Raw genomic sequence first — 18864 nt, 5'->3', positions numbered from 1 at the left:
AAATAAACATAGATGTCTGGCCACATACTAGTAGAACAAATTCATAGGATCATTCCTATTGCACATTTTATACCAGTAGAACACTGGTCACACCAGAGTCGATGTCCGCTGCCCCCGAGGTAATCGCAACATTATTTTACTCCATTAAAATACACCTCAATCCACCGCGTACGCCGATGTCGGCCTTCCGCATCTGTGGTAGAAGGTGGCCGAGCATCAGCTGTGTTTGTCAAACCAGGAGACATCCCCAAAATCTGCCTTCTCATAAAAACGTCTGTAGTGTCTGAACAGATTTTTGCTCCACAAGCGTCATGGGACTCGTCTGAAGTCGGTACTGCCAATCCGCCAGCTTCTGTCTGTACCGTCCAAACAGTTTGGGCTACACACTAACATGTACAGTAGTACTCACCATTGAAAGGTGACACTCTTAGGAACACGTACATGTCGGTTGTTTCGCTCTAGGATGCACAAAAGACTCGTGTGCATCCTACAAGTTTCAAAAGTATGGAAGTACTTTGGTGCCAAAAAAAGGGGTTAAATATGAGTCAATTGAAAATAAAAATCAGAGCTTTCCTATCTCTCAGATAGGCCTAAATCCATAGACACTTCTAAACCTTTATTTTTTTACGATCTGTTTCGCCATTTATGAAACGTTATTCAATGCGTATTATTCAAAGTAGTTTTTTTCATGACAATTCAATTCAGATTCATTTAGTTTCTAGACTGCAAGATGTGAAATAGGCCTTAATCTAAATACTTGAAAATATTCCTATGTAATCATGGGGACTAAGTAGCAATTGGCTTTTCCTTTTGAGTATGCTCCGCCTTCTTCTTAATATTCATGATCACTCTTATAAATAGGTGATCATGACCCATCCATGTGGGTGCTTCTGTAGTCGTATCTGAACTGGCTGGACGTGTACCTGAAATTGTATTTTAACAAGGAAGCCAGGGTTAGAGCATCATGTCAAAACCGTTTTCAGACCACGATAAAAGGAAGCAGATCTCCGTGAGAGGTCTTGCTGGTGTGGAAAATGTCGCAGAACTGAAGGTCGCTTTCAACAGGCATCTCCATTTTACACTGGTCAAGGACAGAAATGTGGCAAACAAACGGGATTACTACTTTGCTCTCGCCAACACTGTGCGCGACCACTTGGTGGGCAGGTGGATCAGAACCCAGCAGTACTACTATGAGAAAGATCCCAAAGTAAGTTCCACTGTTCAAGTGCTCATATCATCTGTAACCTCCTAAAAATCCACAGAATAGAATAGAACAAATAAAATGGAATATCAACTAATATAATATAAACAAATATAGCATAAACTAGTATAATAGAAACTAATGTGATAGATACTAATATAAACAAAGACAGAAACAAATGGAATAGAATGGGATGTCAAATTTCCCTTTTAGTTTCACAGTAACATCTAGCAATGAAAAATAGACAACATTAGTCATTTATCATGAAGAGCATTCCATGTTAAAAAACGATTAAAATAAGTATATGTGAAATATATGGGCATACTGTGAGAACAGTAAATAACATAGTAATATTCTAGTGGTCTTGGTCATACCACCCAATATTTGACTAATTCATTTATTATTGTGTGCCTCCGACCTCAGGTGATAATCCCATCGTTCCAGTGGCCAGTGTTATGGGCAGGATAATAGGCAATTTAGGACATATGGTTTGAAAATATCATATTTTTACATTGTAGTTGTCAGATTATTTTACCCAGAGCTACTTAGAGTAGTGAGTGCATACATTTTTTAAACTTTCTTTTCATACTGATCCCACATGGGAATTGAACACACAACCCTGGTATTGCTAGTGCCGTGCTCTACCAACGGAGCACAAGATCATAAGAGCTTCAAGGCAATTTACTATCACACCTAACACACATACTGTATACTCTTATCACACATACTGTATACTCTTATCACACATACTGTATACTCTTATCACACATACTGTTTACTCTTATCACACATACTGTTTACTCTTATCACACATACTGTATACTCTTATCACACATACTGTATACTCTTATCACACATACTGTATACTCTTATCACACATACTGTATACTCTTATCACACATACTGTTTACTCTTATCACACATACTGTATACTCTTATCACACATACTGTTTACTCTTATCACACATACTGTGTACTCTTATCACACATACTGTTTACTCTTATCACACATACTGTATACTCTTATCACACATACTGTATACTCTTATCACACATACTTTATACTCTTATCACACATACTGTTTACTCTTATCACACATACTGTTTACTCTTATCACACATACTTTATACTCTTATCACACATACTGTATACTCTTATCACACATACTGTATACTCTTATCACACATACTGTATACTCTTATCACACATACTGTATACTCTTATCACACATACTGTTTACTCTTATCACACATACTGTATACTCTTATCACACATACTGTATACTCTTATCACACATACTGTTTACTCTTATCACACATACTGTATACTCTTATCACACATACTGTTTACTCTTATCACACATACTGTGTACTCTTATCACACATACTGTATTCTTTTAACACAGAGTGAAATGACACATTTGAAGCCTGGTTGTATAATTCACTGCTGTAAGGGTATTTTACTAGTCATCCCCCAGCAACATGCCGCTGACCACAGGAGGTCTCTGTCCCTGGGTTACTTCTCTTTGACAACTGTTGCATTGCTGCATTAACGCAAGCGGTATCACCATGACATTTCCAATTCACTAGTGCTCCTCAGCCAGTGATGATCAGCCGATGTTGTGCTGTAATACTAAACCTCTCTGTGACCTTCTCCCCCCGTACATGTAGTTCACCCAGTTCAACCTAGAGCCGATATAGCTACAGCTGTAGGAGTAGCAGAGGTGCCAATTGACATCAACGAGTATCAAGGAGCAGGGGAACACGTTGTTTCCATACACTCATTGATTCGTTTTTATCAGACTGAGCCTTCGATCTAGTTAATTAGTTTTATCAGACTGAGCCTTCGATCTAGTTAATTAGTTTTATCAGACTGAGCCTTCGATCTAGTTAATTCGTTTTATCAGACTGAGCCTTCGATCTAGTTAATTAGTTTTATCAGACTGAGCCTTCGATCTAGTTAATTAGTTTTATCAGACTGAGCCTTCGATCTAGTTAATTAGTTTTTATCAGACTGAGCCTTCGATCTAGTTAATTAGTTTTATCAGACTGAGCCTTCGATCTAGTTAATTCGTTTTATCAGGCTGAGCCTTAGATCTAGTTAATTAGTTTTATCAGACTGAGCCTTCTGTGTAGTTGTGAATCAGCCTCTTCCATAACTACCTTATTCATGAAACATCCTTACAGACAGTGAAACCTAGTCAGTAAAGATGAACAGGATCTAAAGAGAACTTCTTGACACAGAAAAACACTAAATCAGATATCAATATTGGAGTGAAAGGGACTGAATGATTGAAACATCAACGAGTGCATTTTAATTCACATGTTTAATTGAGTATTGACTGGTTCATTTACACATATGATTTCATAATATATTAATCATCTAATGAAACCACACACTCTTTAGTTTTAGGATTTAAAAAACATTTTCTCATGGGTATGGGGGAGGGATGCTGCGTACTGTACTGTGCAATGGAAATATCTAGACAGACAGTCCTGACCTGCAAACCTATATTTAAATTTCAAAATTGGCTCAAATTAGGTTACTGCAAGGGTCAGTGTAAGGGTCAGGGTAAGGGTCAGGGTTAGAGTAAGGATCAGGGTTAGGGTAAGGGTCAGGGTCAAGGTCAAGGTCAGGGTGAGGGTGAGGGTGAGGGTAAGGGTATTTGTCAGGGTTAGGGTCAGGATTAGGGTTAGGGTTAGAGTTAGGGTAAGGGTAAGGGTCAGGGTCAGGGTATGGGTCAGGGTAAGGCTCAGGGTCAGGGTTAGGGTAAGTGTCAGGGTTAGGGTTAGGGTTAGGGTAAGGGTCAGGGTCAGGGTCAGGGTCAGGGTCAGGGTAAGGGTAAGGGTAAGGGTAAGGGTAAGGGTCAGGGTCAGGGTCAGGGTCAGGGTCAGGGTCAGGGACAGTTTTAGATGGTTATTTTGCAGGTCAGCAGTGTCCTTATAGTCTCCCCTGTGGAATGAGTTCATTTCTGGATAATATTTTTGACCATTTAGGGGGCCCTCTTTGGCTCAAGAGCACCCCCAGTGGTTAGAATATAATATTTAAGAGATGCCTTGACCCAACATATCATACTTGTACCTACATTGTTACCAATTTTGTGATAGATGTTCATATTTGTTTCGTGCACATTTAGCTGCACATTTACACCACTTTTGGAGGGTTCACTCGTACACTGTACCCCCAGAGTACAACATTAAGTAATTTATGAGACTTGATACACAGCCCTCAACATACTTGATACACTAGCCCTCTACATACTTGATACTCGAGTGCATCAGTACCCACCCTGTCCCTGGTACAGCTACAGTATGTTTTCAGACATCTCTTTCACTATTCATGAGTATCACACATAGACTAACCTTTACAACAACCCCAGCTGAAGCTATTTTTGCATGAGCCAAAATGCCAATGTTATGTAACACCAACAGCAATCTGTCTCCCGTAGCACCTATCACCTCTCTTCTCTGTCCTTTGCCCCTTCCTCTCTGCCCTCCCCCTCCTCTCTGTCCTCCGCCCCCTCCTCTCTGCCCTCATCCCCCTCCTCTCTGCCCACCGTCCCCTCCTCTCCCCTCTCGCCCCTCTACTCTCTCTGCCAGAGAGTGTTCCAGACCTCCCTATCCAAAACCAAGAGAACAACATGTGAAATGTCAAAGGCTAAACTACTGTAAGGCTCAGGTGTCAGATTTCCACGCAGTCGTTCAACAGTCCTTAAAATAATTAAATGCACTTACTAAAACAGCAGACTCTGACTCATTGGGTTAGAGACTTAATAAGATGGCTGTACTCTTAATATTGTCTCTCCTCTGGATGTTAGCTCTGCTACGGTATCCCACTCTCATCTCTCTCTCACTCTATCCCCATCATCTCGTCCTCAGCGTGTGTACTACATCTCCCTGGAGTTTTATATGGGTCGCACCCTGCAGAACACTATGGTGAACCTGGCCCTGGAGAACGCTTGTGATGAGGCCATATACCAGGTGAGCGTTGCTCACAGTCACACAGATCACTTTTTCATTGCTGTGGCTCACCACTGCAGTCAAACTGACGGCACCTTCTGTAACATAACTACATTTTCTACCCCGCATTCATTTTGAATTATTTGTCAAAATATCTACCCCTGTTTTAACTGAATGTCATGGCCGCAGAGCTGTAATTTGAACCTGACTTGACCTGAACCCCTTTGTTCCGTAGCTGGGTCTGGACATGGAGGAGCTGGAGGACATGGAAGAGGATGCTGGCCTGGGAAATGGTGGTCTTGGCCGTCTTGCCGGTCAGTTGCCTAGCTACTTCCTCTCACAGAGAGAGTGCGACATTCGTGTGCCTTAGACAATTTTATGAATTATATTAGAATGATCAAAACATTAAAATAACGATATAACACGATAATAAACATGATAAGTTAATTTAGCCAGTGTAACCCTAACCTAAGCCTTCCCTGGTCATCAGCATGCTTCCTGGACTCAATGGCTTCTCTAGGCCTTGCTGCCTATGGCTATGGTATCCGCTATGAGTTTGGCATCTTCAACCAGAAGATTGTCAATGGCTGGCAGGTAACCTATATACACTCCTATGCTTTTTAACTTTTTCTTTGGTTTCCCCATCATGTTCAGACCATAAGGGGAGTACTGTGAAACAACGTTGCCCGACAGACTGTATTACATTTCAATTTTTGTCATTTAGCAGATCCAGAGCATCTTACAGTTAGTTCATTCATCTTAAGACCGCTAGTTGAGACAACCACATATTATAGTCGTAGAAAATACACTTTCCCTCAATAAAGTAGTTATCAGCAAAGCCAGTGCAAGTAGGAATATATTATATTCGTTGTATAACCCAATGATTGACAGGTTGAGGAGGCCGATGATTGGTTGCGCTACGGAAACCCCTGGGAGAAGGCCCGCCCTGAGTACATGCGCCCCGTCAAGTTCTATGGCAGGACCGAGCACACCCCAGATGGTGTGAAATGGGTTGACACTCAGGTGAATAAAGGACAGGGGACGGGGTGTGATTGAGCATAGGAGGGAGTGTGTGTGTGTGTGTGTGTGTGTGTGTGTGTGTGTGTGTGTGTGTGTGTGTGTGTGTGTGTGTGTGTGTGTGTGTGTGTGTGTGTGTGTGTGTGTGTGTGTGTGTGTGTGTGTGTGTGTGTGTGTGTGTGTGTGTGTGTGTGTGTGTGTGAAGGGAGAGAAAAACAAGGTGTTGCTACGGCAACTGGATGCCACCAATGGACCATCAATGAATATGGATTCTGTTAGCAGGTTTCTTTAAGTTCAGTCTCTTGTAATTGTTTTGACAGGTAGTGCTGGCTCTGCCATATGACACCCCTATTCCCGGCTACAGGAACAACATTGTCAACACCATGAGACTGTGGTCTGCTAAGGCCCCATGTGACTTCAACCTGAAAGACTGTAAGTCTACACTTTGCTTGGCTAATTGTTTTCACATTGACTGGCTGCATTCCACCATTTCATATGCTTATTTTGTCAAATCTGAAAATGGCTAACATGGCTACTCATGTAGCATGACATAATTGGCCACCGGGAACCATTATCCTTAGGGTGTGTTTTTCCCTTTCTCAACAGTCAACGTTGGTGGCTACATTCAGGCTGTGTTGGACAGAAACTTGTGTGAGAACATTTCCCGCGTGCTGTACCCCAACGATAATGTAAGGATAGATTTCTCTCTAATATCCATGTGCAGCGAATATATACTGTATATACTGTACAGTGCATTCAGAAAGTATTCAGACCCCTTCCCTTTTCCACATTCTGTTATGTTACAACCTTATTCTCAAATAGATTAAAAACATGTATACCCCATAATGACAAAGCGAAAACAAGTTTTTAGAAAACGCTACACATTTATGAAAAATTAAAATCAGATAACTTATTTACATAACTCTTCAGACCCTTTACTATGAGACTCAAAATGGATCTCAGGTGCATCCTGTTTCCATTGATCATCCTTGAGATGTTTGTACAACTTGATTGGAGTCCACCTGTGGAATGGACATTATTTGGAAAGGCAACACACCTGTCTATATAAGATCCCACAGTTGACAGTGAATGTCAGAGCAAAACCAAGCCATGAGGTTGAAGGAATTGTTCAGAGAGCTCCAAGACAGGATTGTGTCATGGCACAGATCTGGGGAAGGGTGCCAAAACAATTCTGCAGCATTGAAGGTCCCCAAAAACACATAGGCCTCCATTATTCTTAAATGGAAGAAGTTTGGAAACACCAAGACTCCTCCTAGAGCTGGCCGTCTCTGCAAACTGAGCAATCGGGGGACAAGGGCCTTGGTCAGGGAGGTGATCAAGAACCCAATGGTCACTCTGAAAGAGCTCCAGAGTTCCTCTGTGGAGATGGGAGAAACTTCCAGAAGGACAACCATCTCTGCAGCACTCCACAAATCAGGCCTTTATGGTAGAGTGGCCAGATGGAAGCCACTCCTCAGTGAAAGGCACATGACAGCCTGCTAAAGGACTCTCAGACCATGAGAAACAATTGAACTCTTTGACTTGAATGACAAGCGTCACGTCTGGAGGAAACGCAGCACCATCTCCAACATGGTGGCGGCAGCATCATGCTGTGGGGATGTTTTTCTGCGGCAGGGACTGGGAGACTCGTCAGGATTGAGGGAAAGATGAATGGAGCAATGTACAGAGAGATCCTTGATGAAAACCTGCTCCAGAGTGCTCAGGACCTCAGACTGGGGCAAAGGTTAACCATCCAACAGGACAACGAACCGAGCACAGCCAAGAAAACGCCAGAGCCCGGACTTGAACCTGATCTAACATCTCTGGAGAGACCTGAAAATAGCTGTGCAGAGACGCTTCCCATCCAACCTGACAGAGCTTAAGAGGATCTGCAGAGAAGAATGGGAGAAACTCCCCAAATTCAGGTGTGCCAAGCTTGTAGTGTCATACCCAGGAAGACTCAAGGCTGTAATCACTGTCAAATGTGCTTCAACAAAGTATTGCGTAAACGGTCTGAGGGGGGGATATGATGGGGGCGTGGGGGTCTATGTAAATGTGCTATTTCTAAAACCTGTTTTTGCATTGTCATTATGGGGTATTGATGGGTATATTGAAAAGTATTGATGGGTACATTTCATCAATGTTATAATAAGGCTTTAATGTACCAAAAGGTGGAAAAGTCAAGGGGTCCAAATACTTTACGAATATACTGTAGATATTATATTTTAGATATAGAACATATTATAACATGTCTGATCTATATTCTGTATTCCCCCCCCCCCCCCCCCCCAATAAAAATGACTGGTATTGACTGGAGTTTGAAAACAAGTGAATTGTGTTGAATTCAAGATGGCGACAGACAGATGTGCAGGTCAGTGTGGATTCACCACGACATGTCTTTCTCCCCAGTTCTTTGAGGGCAAGGAGCTGCGTCTGAAGCAGGAGTACTTTGTGGTGGCCGCCACTCTGCAGGACGTCATCCGTCGTTTCAAGGCCTCGAAGTTTGGCTCCAGAGAGGTCGTCCGCACAGACTTTGCCGAGCTACCAAACAAAGTGAGAACCACCTGTTGGTTATTCAAACCTCTACTGATATGGTTTCATGTCACTTACAGTTGTGGTACCCTTGTGGCGCGATTTGCTCTCTTTCTTTTAAAATAAGTTGAACTTGTTCTTTCATTTACAACGTATTTGTTTGATTTGCAATGACACCGGACCCCAAAAAATTATCATCAAAACTGACATTTCTATTTTTCTAGTCCAAACAATGGCCTGGACTAAATGATTCAAAATTCCAATTAATTTGGCAATTGTGTCGTTTATCTCACCTGTGGTAAGTTACAGGTGCCTGCAGAATAAAAATAACCGTTCAACCTGTTTTGAAAAGAGAAGACTGAACATTTTCCTCCATTGTAAAGTGCAAGGGTGCCAATATATGTGCCTGCAACTCCATGTCACTGGCTTAAGTATAGTTGTATTGATGACTTGTTCTGGTGTGAATGCGTGATATAATAAAAAGAATAACAATGTACTCAATGTCTTTCACATCCAGGTTGCCATCCAGCTGAATGACACTCACCCTGCCATGGCTATTCCTGAGCTGATGAGGGTCCTGGTTGATGAGGAGAAGCTGGGTTGGGACAAGGTGAGTGGAAGCTGATGAGGGTCCTGGTTAATGAGGAGTTGGAATGATTTATATATACACTAGATAACTGATTGGGGGTGCTGTGTTGAAGCCACCTTGCCTCCATCTTGGCACTCCCTCACCATTGTAAACAAATATTTTAAAAGCTATATAAATGTATGTATTAATGTCTACATGTGTTTTTGCCACATGTATTATATTACAGACACCTTAATGCATACTTTAAAATTATATTATATGAGCTAAACATACAAATAAAACATGAGAAAAATTACTGTCCCCACCACAACACAAACATACTTAAATTCATAATGATACCAGCAGGGGGCAAACAATACCAGCATAGTAGAATGTGTAGGCTTGGCAACACGCTACAGATAAAGATTTAGAACAAATGTAAAGCTAGGACTACTAAGACTTCCATTAATGTATCCTACTTCTGTCTAGAGAGGGTCAAATGAACCATGAGGTATACAAATGGTATTATCTTACCTCTGTCCCTGTGTGTGTCCAGGCCTGGGACGTGTGTGTCCGTACATGTGCCTACACAAACCACACCGTGCTGCCTGAGGCCCTGGAGCGCTGGCCCATTGACCTGTTCCATCACCTGTTGCCTCGTCACCTGGAGATCATCTTCGAGATCAACCATCGCTTCATGGAGGTACGTGAGACCGATGGCACAAAGACTAATGGTAGCCTACCACACAGAAAGTGTTGATTACAGATCAGTGTTCCTTAAGCTTTATCTAACTGAAACTATTGCACCACCATGTATTGTTATAGGCTAACTTTATTGAAATCAAACTTTGTTACAGAATATGAATGTCCACCTTGCGGAAACCTAAACCTTTGTTTGACCTGTCCCTCCAGTATGTCGCCTCTAAGTTCCCTGGAGACCACGACCGTATGCGCCGCATGTCCCTGATTGAGGAGGGAGGATGCAAGAAAGTCAACATGGCTCATCTGTGCATCGTCGGTTCCCATGCTGTCAACGGCGTGGCCCGCATCCACTCTGAGATCCTCATCGCCACTCTGTACGCGTCCGACACAAACACAAACACATTTAAACCATCATATTTAAATGGCACAAACGCAACACATACACATTATGATAACATTGGTGATGGGTGCACAATGTGGATTGGATTTGTTTGAAGAGCTAAAGTGACCCGGTTTGATATTGTTTGTGCTACTATGTGCAGGTTCAAGGACTTCTATGAGTTGGACCCACACAAGTTTCAGAACAAGACCAATGGGATCACCCCCCGTCGCTGGCTGGTTATGTGCAACCCCGGCTTGGCGGAGGTCATCGCAGAGGTGCGGGGTTGTTACAAAAGTGTTAGCATTTAGAATGAGAGACTTTCACTGGATGTAGCCATTTGGCTATATGAAGAAATATATATTCATCCTTATATTCATAGAATCATTTGTAATATCGGTGTAGTTAAATCGATGTTTCTGTTCTTGATGATAGTATCAGTAAGCGGGTACCTGCACAATAAACATTTCTCATGTCATCCCCGTTGGTCAGAAAATTGGAGAGGAGTTTATCCGTGACCTTGACCAGCTTAAGCGACTGTTGAAGTTCATTAACGATGATGCTTTCATCCGTGACATCGCCAAAGTCAAGCAGGTGAGTCTCACTAAGTTGTCACCTCTGGTGTTTACTAAGATACTGTAACAGTATATGTATGTCTGTGTTAACTCCACGCCCCCATCATATCCCCCCTTATGTAGGAGAACAAGCTGAAGTTCGCTGTGCACCTGGAGGAGCACTACAAGGTCAAGATCAACCCCCAGTCCATGTTTGACTTCCAAGTCAAAAGAATCCACGAGTACAAGAGACAGCTGCTCAACTGTCTGCACATGATCACCTACTACAACCGTTAGTACTACTTTGGCACTCACTCACTCACTCACTCACTCACTCACTCACTCACTCACTCACTCACTCACTCACTCACTCACTCACTCACTCACTCACTCACTCACTCACTATATACCCCTCTGTCTCTTTATCAGGTATCAAGAAGGAGCCCAACAAGCACTGGACCCCAAGAACCATCATGGTCGGAGGAAAGGTATGTCTGGTGCCCCTCATCCTTCACAGCCGCCAGCGTGTAGTTACAGGAAGTACATATAGAACAATACCTCCCATCCACAACTCACTGTTATTATGCAACGCCCTCTCCACCCCTGCTTTTCTCCCAGGCTGCACCAGGCTACCACACAGCCAAGATGATCATCCGTCTCATCACAGCTATCGGTGAGGTTGTCAACCACGACCCTGTTGTCGGCGACCGCCTCAAAGTCATCTTCCTGGAGAACTACAGAGTCACCCTGGCTGAGAAAGGTGACTGACTAACCCGTAACTCCATGGGTATCTGTTGTTGTAACGTATACTCTTCTTGTACTGCATCCCTATGCTAATAGTTTTGCTCACCCTCCTTGTCTCCTCCCAGCCATCCCCTCTGCCGACCTGTCTGAGCAGATCTCTACAGCTGGCACCGAGGCCTCTGGCACTGGTAACATGAAGTTCATGCTGAATGGTGCTCTGACCATCGGCACCATGGATGGAGCCAACGTGGAGATGGCCGAGGAGGCCGGAGAGGAAAACCTCTTCATCTTCGGTATGAGAGTGGAGGATGTGGACGCAATGGACGCCGGCAAAGGGTGAGCATGGGGATCGGAAGGCAGAGAGGACACTGGGTTAGGGTAAGGGACAGGGAAGTAAGGAGAAATTCATCCACAGGAATGGGAGTGCTGTAAGTGGAGAAGGGGGTTACAGAGGCCGTGCCAGTCAGGATACAGAGGCCGTGCCAGTCAGGATACAAAGGCCGTACCAGTCAGGATACAGAGGCCGTGCCAGTCAGGATACAGAGGCCGTGCCAGTCAGGATACAGAGGCCGTGCCAGTCAGGATACAGAGGCCGTGCCAGTCAGGATACAGAGGCGGTGCCAGTCAGGATACAGAGGCCGTGCCAGTCAGGATACAGAGGTCGTGCCAGTCAGGATACAGAGGCCGTGCCAGTCAGGATACAGAGATAGACAAGTGACAGGGCAGACATACTGACTGGCCAGGTCTCCCTTGTATCACAACATTTAAGATAACACGTTTTTCTGTTTAAGATAATAGAGAGACAAAACCAAACTGGAGAGAGCGTCCTTCTGAAAAGCGAGATATAAACACTGCCTTTGTCTTGCACAGATACCATGCCTCTGAGTACTACAACCGTATTCCCGAGCTGAAGCAGGCCATGGACCAGATTGCTGGCGGCTACTTCAGTCCCAAGCAGCCTGACCTCTTCAAGGAACTTGTGGACCTGCTGATGCACCACGACAGGTAATCACATCAACACACACGCTCACTCACTCACGCTCACTCACGCTCACTCACACTCACTCACACTCACACAGAGGGCCATGCAATGACCTTTGGTGGGGTAGGTGCTCACAAAGTTTTTTTTTTAAAGGGCACACTCACTCATCACACATTATAGAAGTAGCAAGCTAGAAGCACAGATGAAAGTGAGTTAAGCGTCTTTGCCCCTGTTGGGGTGGGCGATACTAGCTGATCATCAGTAATACAGGCCAGATGAATTAGCTAGTTAACTAGGCTATGCTGTCAAAACAAGCACACTAGTCCTTACTTATTTGAATTTTTTCTACTCTGTCAAACAGTCTACCTGCAGTTGCCCCTTCCCTGGCCCTGACCGTGAGATAGAACACATGCTAGCAACCCCAAAGTAACCTACTGGTGGTATTTTTTTTAAATTCGCTACGAGGTGGCGGTAGGGAGCTCGCACAGGCAACGAGGACGAGCACAGCGACTCACTGCGCCAGTGGCAGAAGGGTAGAGAGGGGGGACTTTTTACAAGATTTATGAGTTGAGGAGAAATGATCTAGTTTAATAGGCATGTTGTTGTATTTAACATTACAAGATAGAAAAGAGATGATTTCATGTGTTATTTCATAGTGTTGATGTCTTCACTATTATTCCACAATGCAGAAATAAAGAAAAACCCTTGCATGAGTAGGTGTGTCCAACCTTTTGATTGGTACTGTATATATAATTTTTATACCCCACCAATCAAAAGGGAAGGCTTTATGTGTGAAGATGCACCTGAAATGTATGTTCTTGTATTTATTATTATCTAATGTTTTATGCACAGGTTCAAGGTGTTTGCTGACTACGAAGCCTACATCAAATGCCAGGACAAGGTCAACCAACTGTACAAGGTCAGTCTTATGGCTAAACAGCATAGGTCCTAGGTCACCTGGTTAAGGTATCTGTCCATACCTTCTCAAATATTGCACTGCAAAAAGTGAACTCTAAGCAAGCCTAAATATCTTATATTAGGTGAGAATTGTTCTTATTTCAAGACATTTTTCAAGATATTTTATCTTAATAAGACGATAAAGGTCAAATATCTTGAAAGAAGATAAATTACTCGTATTAAGCCTTTTTTAGGTTGCTAAGAAAGAAAAAAAAAGCACACTCAATTTAAGTGAATTTATCACTCAATATAAGATATTTAGGCTTGCTTAGATTTCACTTTATGCAGTGTGATCTCAACAATCTTTCCTTCCCTCCTGTCTGTCTCTCCGTCTCTTTCTACTAACAGAATCCCAAGGAATGGACCAAGATGGTGATCCATAACATTGCGGGCTGTGGTAAATTCTCCAGTGACCGCACCATTGCCCAGTACGCCCGAGAGATCTGGGGCATGGAGCCCAGCCTGGAAAAGATCCCTGCCCCCGATGAGAAACTCAAATAAACTGTCCGCCCAATCCCATCCCCACCACTTACCCCATGCTACTGCTGTTAGGAGATAAGCACCATTAGATATGTCTGAGGAGAATGGCAAAGAATTCTCAAAGCACTTGAATGACTGTAATGATTGATGCCTGTCTAATTTGTCTCATACACGGAGTTCTGGCTATTCACACGGCTCATACCTTATTGTGACAGGTCTTGAGACCAGAATAGCAATAAATGAAGCAATGCCTTCTGTTTTGTAAAAATAGAGATGTGAATTTACGGGTGTTCGCTGTTCCGTCACTAATCAGACCGTGTAGGTAGTTACAATCTAAACTGCTGTTGTGGCGAAGACATGAGTTGTGTGGTGGGTTTTGTGTTTGCTTGTGCATTCTGGAGTTTATCAAAATGTATGTAGGCTTGGATCCATTCTGAATGAGTTCCTGTGGTCTGAAATGCAAGAGTAGGTTGAGCTGTGTGTTTTTTATCTTAGCTTGAATGCTGTCAGTATCGTGCATGCATTCTCAAAGCATAGACTCTAGCCCACGATGAGAACAATCATTCTCTTAGTGTACTGCCATGACCGTGCTGTGTTTGCCCCTCTTAGCGGAGCGTCTGCTCTTTTCTGTCCATAAAATGGATGGATGGGTTTGACCCTCTACATCCCATCGACCTTACATGTATGGCAGTGTGGACTGGTGAGGGTAGAACGTCTCATAATAGTGGACGCAACGGACTGGATGGAATGGCTTCAAACACATGGAAACCATGTGGAAACCATGTGGAAACCATGTGTTTGATGTAGTTGATACCATTCCAGATATTCTGCCCAGACATTAAAACAAGCCCGTTCTCCCCAATTAAGGTGCCAGCAACCTCCTGTGATGTATGGTGCCTCACCCTCTGAGGGGACACAGGCCTGCTTCAATATGTTGTCTGAATCTCCCACAGAAGGGTTGCTGAGGGGACACAGGCCTGCTTCAATATGTTGTCTGAATCTCCCACAGAAGGGTTGCTGAGGGGACACAGGCCTGCTTCAATATGTTGTCTGAATCTCCCACAGAAGGGTTGCTGAGGGGACACAGGCCTGCTTCAATATGTTGTCTGAATCTCCCACAGAAGGGTTGCTGAGGGGAGGACGGCTCAAAATGATGACTGGAAGGGAGTGACTGGAATCGAGTGACAGGAATGGTATCATCAACATGGAAACCATGTGTTGGATACTATTCAGTTCCAGCCGTTACTACGAGCATGTCCTCCCCAATGAAGCTGCAACCAGCTACCTGTGGATCTAGTATTTTCACTTTTTAATTGTGTAGAAAAAACTATGCTAAACAGCTTTATGTTTGTCAACTTGCGTATGTTTCGTCTTTACCTGAAGAAAATAACGTATCCATGTAGTCTATTCTAGCCTGGGAACCAGTGAAGCAGAGCAGCGGAGGGGTGGGATAACACAGCTGCTCCACAGTTGGAGGAAGCATGTCAGTGTTTTGATGTTGGAACCCACATCATGGCCTTGCCACCCATTCTGAAACCCAGCTCTCTGTTTGTCTCACCTTACGGCTGTCAATAATGCCAACTGTGGCCAACGAAGCCTCATCCTCCTACCCCATCTTTTCAGGATGTTCTAGTCTAGTTATACAAACACATTAAAGTATACTAGACACTAAGGCCTTTTGTCTTTTCTTCACCATGCACAAACATTCCACTATCAGCATGGGCATTCTAGAGATGTTGCATCTTAGAATTGAAGACACATGTCCCCGAACTGAAATTATGAAACAGTATAGTTGCCACCTCCCACTGGGCACAAACTGGTTGAATCAACGTTGTTTCGATGTAATTTCTCAACATATTGTGACAAGTCATCCAAAGAAAGTCAACAAAAAACTGTTGTTTTGAGTGGAAATGTAAACCATAGGGTTATGTCATCATGGTAACCAAATGTTGACATAGATTAACCTTTAATCAAGTATGTTGAATTTGTACCTTTAAACCAACGTCGGATCTTCAACGTTACATCCACTATCAGGAAAAAATATATAGGCTGTGCATCAGCTCTTGCTGGGAAAAATTATTATTTATTGCTACCCTCTGGTCTCACATCCAGGTATTTTTTTGTGCTTTTACGTGATATCCAATTGGTAGTTACAGTTTTGTCCCATCGCTGCAACTCACCTACGGACTCTGGAGAGGCGAAGGTCGAGAGCCATGCGACCTCCGAAACACGACTCTGCCAAGCAGCACTGCTACTTGACGCACTGCTCGCACCAATGTGTCAGTCTCACGGGGGTGGGCAACTACAGTCCTCGGGGGCCTGATTGGGGTCACACTTTTTCTCCATCCCTAGCAAACACAGCTGATTAATCAAATTGCATTCTAAACTGAAGATCACGAATAGGTGGTTATTGGAGTCAGGTGTGTTAGTTCGGGCTGGAGCAAAACTGTGACACCAATCAGGCCCTTGAGGACTGGAATTGCCCACCCCTGTCAGAGAAAACACCATCCTGCTGGCAAACCTGTCAGCTTGCAGGTGCACAGCCCGCCACAAGGAGTCGCTAGAGCGCAATTGAGACAAGGAAATCCAGGCCGGCAAAATCCTCCCCGAACCCAGATGACACTGGGCCAATTGTGCGCCGCCTCATGGGACTCCTGGTCATGGCCAGCTGTGACACAGCCTGGGATCGAACCCGGGTCTGTAGTGATGCCTCAAGCTGATGCCTTAGACTGCTGTGCCACTCAGGAGGCCCTTGCATCAAGGGTTTTAACCAAGCCCTGCTTAGCTATGATATTTGTCACTGACTATTACCAATGTGCTATTATGAGAATGATTGTTGAGCGATCTCCACATAAAAATAAAATAGATTCACTGTGGCTATCAAAGTCATTCCAAAGGGTAGGTGTAAAAGACCAAATTAAATGTGACCTTTCTTTATCACTCATATACACAACCGGTCAAAAGTTTTAGAACATCTACACATTCAAGGGTTTTTCTTTATTTTTGTATTTTCTACATTATAGAATAATAGTGAAGACATCAAAACTATGTTAAACAAATCAAAATAGTGTTAAACAAATCAAAATATGTTTTACATTTGAGATTCTTCAAGGTAGCCACCCTTTGCCTTGATGACAGCTTCGCACACTCTTATCATTATCACTATTATTTCTACACTGTAGAAATGAAGAGAAATCCTTCAATGAGTAGATGTTCTAAAACGTTTGACTGGTAGTGTACCTGTACGTTCAATGATGCCATATAGGCCTATATAACATTTGCAAAGTCATCAACAGCTATTGTTTCAATTCAACACAGAACCCAACTAAAAATAGACAATACAACAGGCCGAGACTATTTTATAATATTTATTAACACTCGCTTGCTTGGTGGGCGAGACAACGGAAAAAACACCACCTGCTGGAGGGAGACAGATTTTCTGCTGATTTGGGCCTCTCTCTTCCTCTCTGATGATTTTGAATTGTGTTTGGTTGTGAACGCAACCAAACATAAACTTTTGAAGGAGATTTTTCTTAATTTAAAGTTAATTTAAAGTCTCAGTTGATGTAGTCCTATTCTTTAACTTAGATTTTTGGTTGAGATGGAGACACAATTAAATATCACTTTAGAAATACAATACATTGCCTTTTAACTTACGACAAGATCACAAATTATACTGTATGTTTGATTCACGTCGCTAACTCAACCAAAAATCAAGGTTAAATTATGGGATTAAGCCAGTGGCTCAGATGTAATTATCCAAGTAGTAGACACATCTCTGTTAAATGTTGAAATTTGGTTGCGTTGTCAACCAAATCTTACAAACTAATATAACATTTAACCTTAAAATGAGTAACACATCCATGGCCACATTTTGAGGTTACTGTAACTATACATTTCTTCTTATGTAATCATATAAAGTCTGCATGTTCAAGATAGCATGCATAGGTCATCACAGATCAGTGGAGATCTTCACATTGCTGTAATAATCTGCTCAGAGTCTTGAACAGCTTTGATCAATTGCACCATGTATTTTTTATGTAATCTCAAAAAACTAAATATCTGACATTGTGTTCCCCTTTAAAAGTTACTGTGCTTTTAAATGGTTAGAAGCATAGCGATAAAACATTGGAAATTCAACTAACTTTTGGTTGTCTTTTTGAGGGGCGTTGAAATAGAAGCTGTTTGAATTGGCACTTAAAACCCTAACAAACATTTACAGATGCACAATTGTATCACCGCCTGGTACGAAAACTGCACCGCCCGTAACCGCAGGGCTCTCCAGAGGGTGGTGCGGTCCGCCCAACACATCTCTAGGAGCAAACTACCTGCCTTCCAGGACACTTAAAGCACCCGATGTCACAGGAAGGTCAAAAAGATCATCAAGGACAACAACCACCAGAGCCACTGCCTGCTCACCCCGCTATCATCAAGAAGGCGAGGTCAGTACAGGTGCATCAAAGCTGGGAGCTGTTGACATAACTCTCCTGTGACGATCTGAAGGATCAGTTTTCTCTCTCTAGTAGAGGGACTATCAATCACTGCAGAATAAGACCAAATCATAGACGTAGAATTACTATTAAATCTAGTACGAGAATACCGAGAACCGCAGAAGCATCTATTCTGTGCAATGACCATCTGTACGCCTGACGTATCCATTACAACAGAGCTGCTGAGAAAGCTACAACCACGACAGACATTGTGACTTCTGTGGAAGTTCACCAGAGACTCTCTGATGAACTGACACTCCAGCAGACGGAGCGACGATTCCAACTGGAGAAGACAACA

The 18864-nt window shown here is 43.1% G+C and overlaps 1 protein-coding gene across 1 annotated transcript; it reads left to right on the top strand.

Moving 5' to 3' along the window:
- Window positions 1-870: 870 nt before the first annotated feature.
- pygma (phosphorylase, glycogen, muscle A) lies at window positions 871-15748 on the top strand. The gene is made up of 20 exons (XM_046317293.1): window positions 871-1207; window positions 5081-5182; window positions 5397-5475; window positions 5652-5755; window positions 6053-6184; window positions 6499-6610; window positions 6785-6867; window positions 8588-8731; window positions 9228-9320; window positions 9835-9981; window positions 10191-10354; window positions 10523-10637; window positions 10852-10953; window positions 11058-11205; window positions 11343-11401; window positions 11532-11673; window positions 11783-11993; window positions 12528-12662; window positions 13492-13558; window positions 13945-15748. The coding sequence occupies exons 1-20, from the start codon at window positions 965-967 to the stop codon at window positions 14095-14097; spliced, it is 2535 nt and encodes an 844-aa protein (XP_046173249.1). The 5' UTR covers window positions 871-964; the 3' UTR covers window positions 14098-15748.
- Window positions 15749-18864: the final 3116 nt, after the last annotated feature.

This window comes from Oncorhynchus gorbuscha, linkage group LG20 (genome assembly GCF_021184085.1).
Source record: "Oncorhynchus gorbuscha isolate QuinsamMale2020 ecotype Even-year linkage group LG20, OgorEven_v1.0, whole genome shotgun sequence".
Classification (NCBI taxonomy): domain Eukaryota; kingdom Metazoa; phylum Chordata; class Actinopteri; order Salmoniformes; family Salmonidae; genus Oncorhynchus; species Oncorhynchus gorbuscha.
Note: the sequence above shows the minus strand (reverse complement) of the source record. Positions and strands in the feature narration are given on the sequence as shown.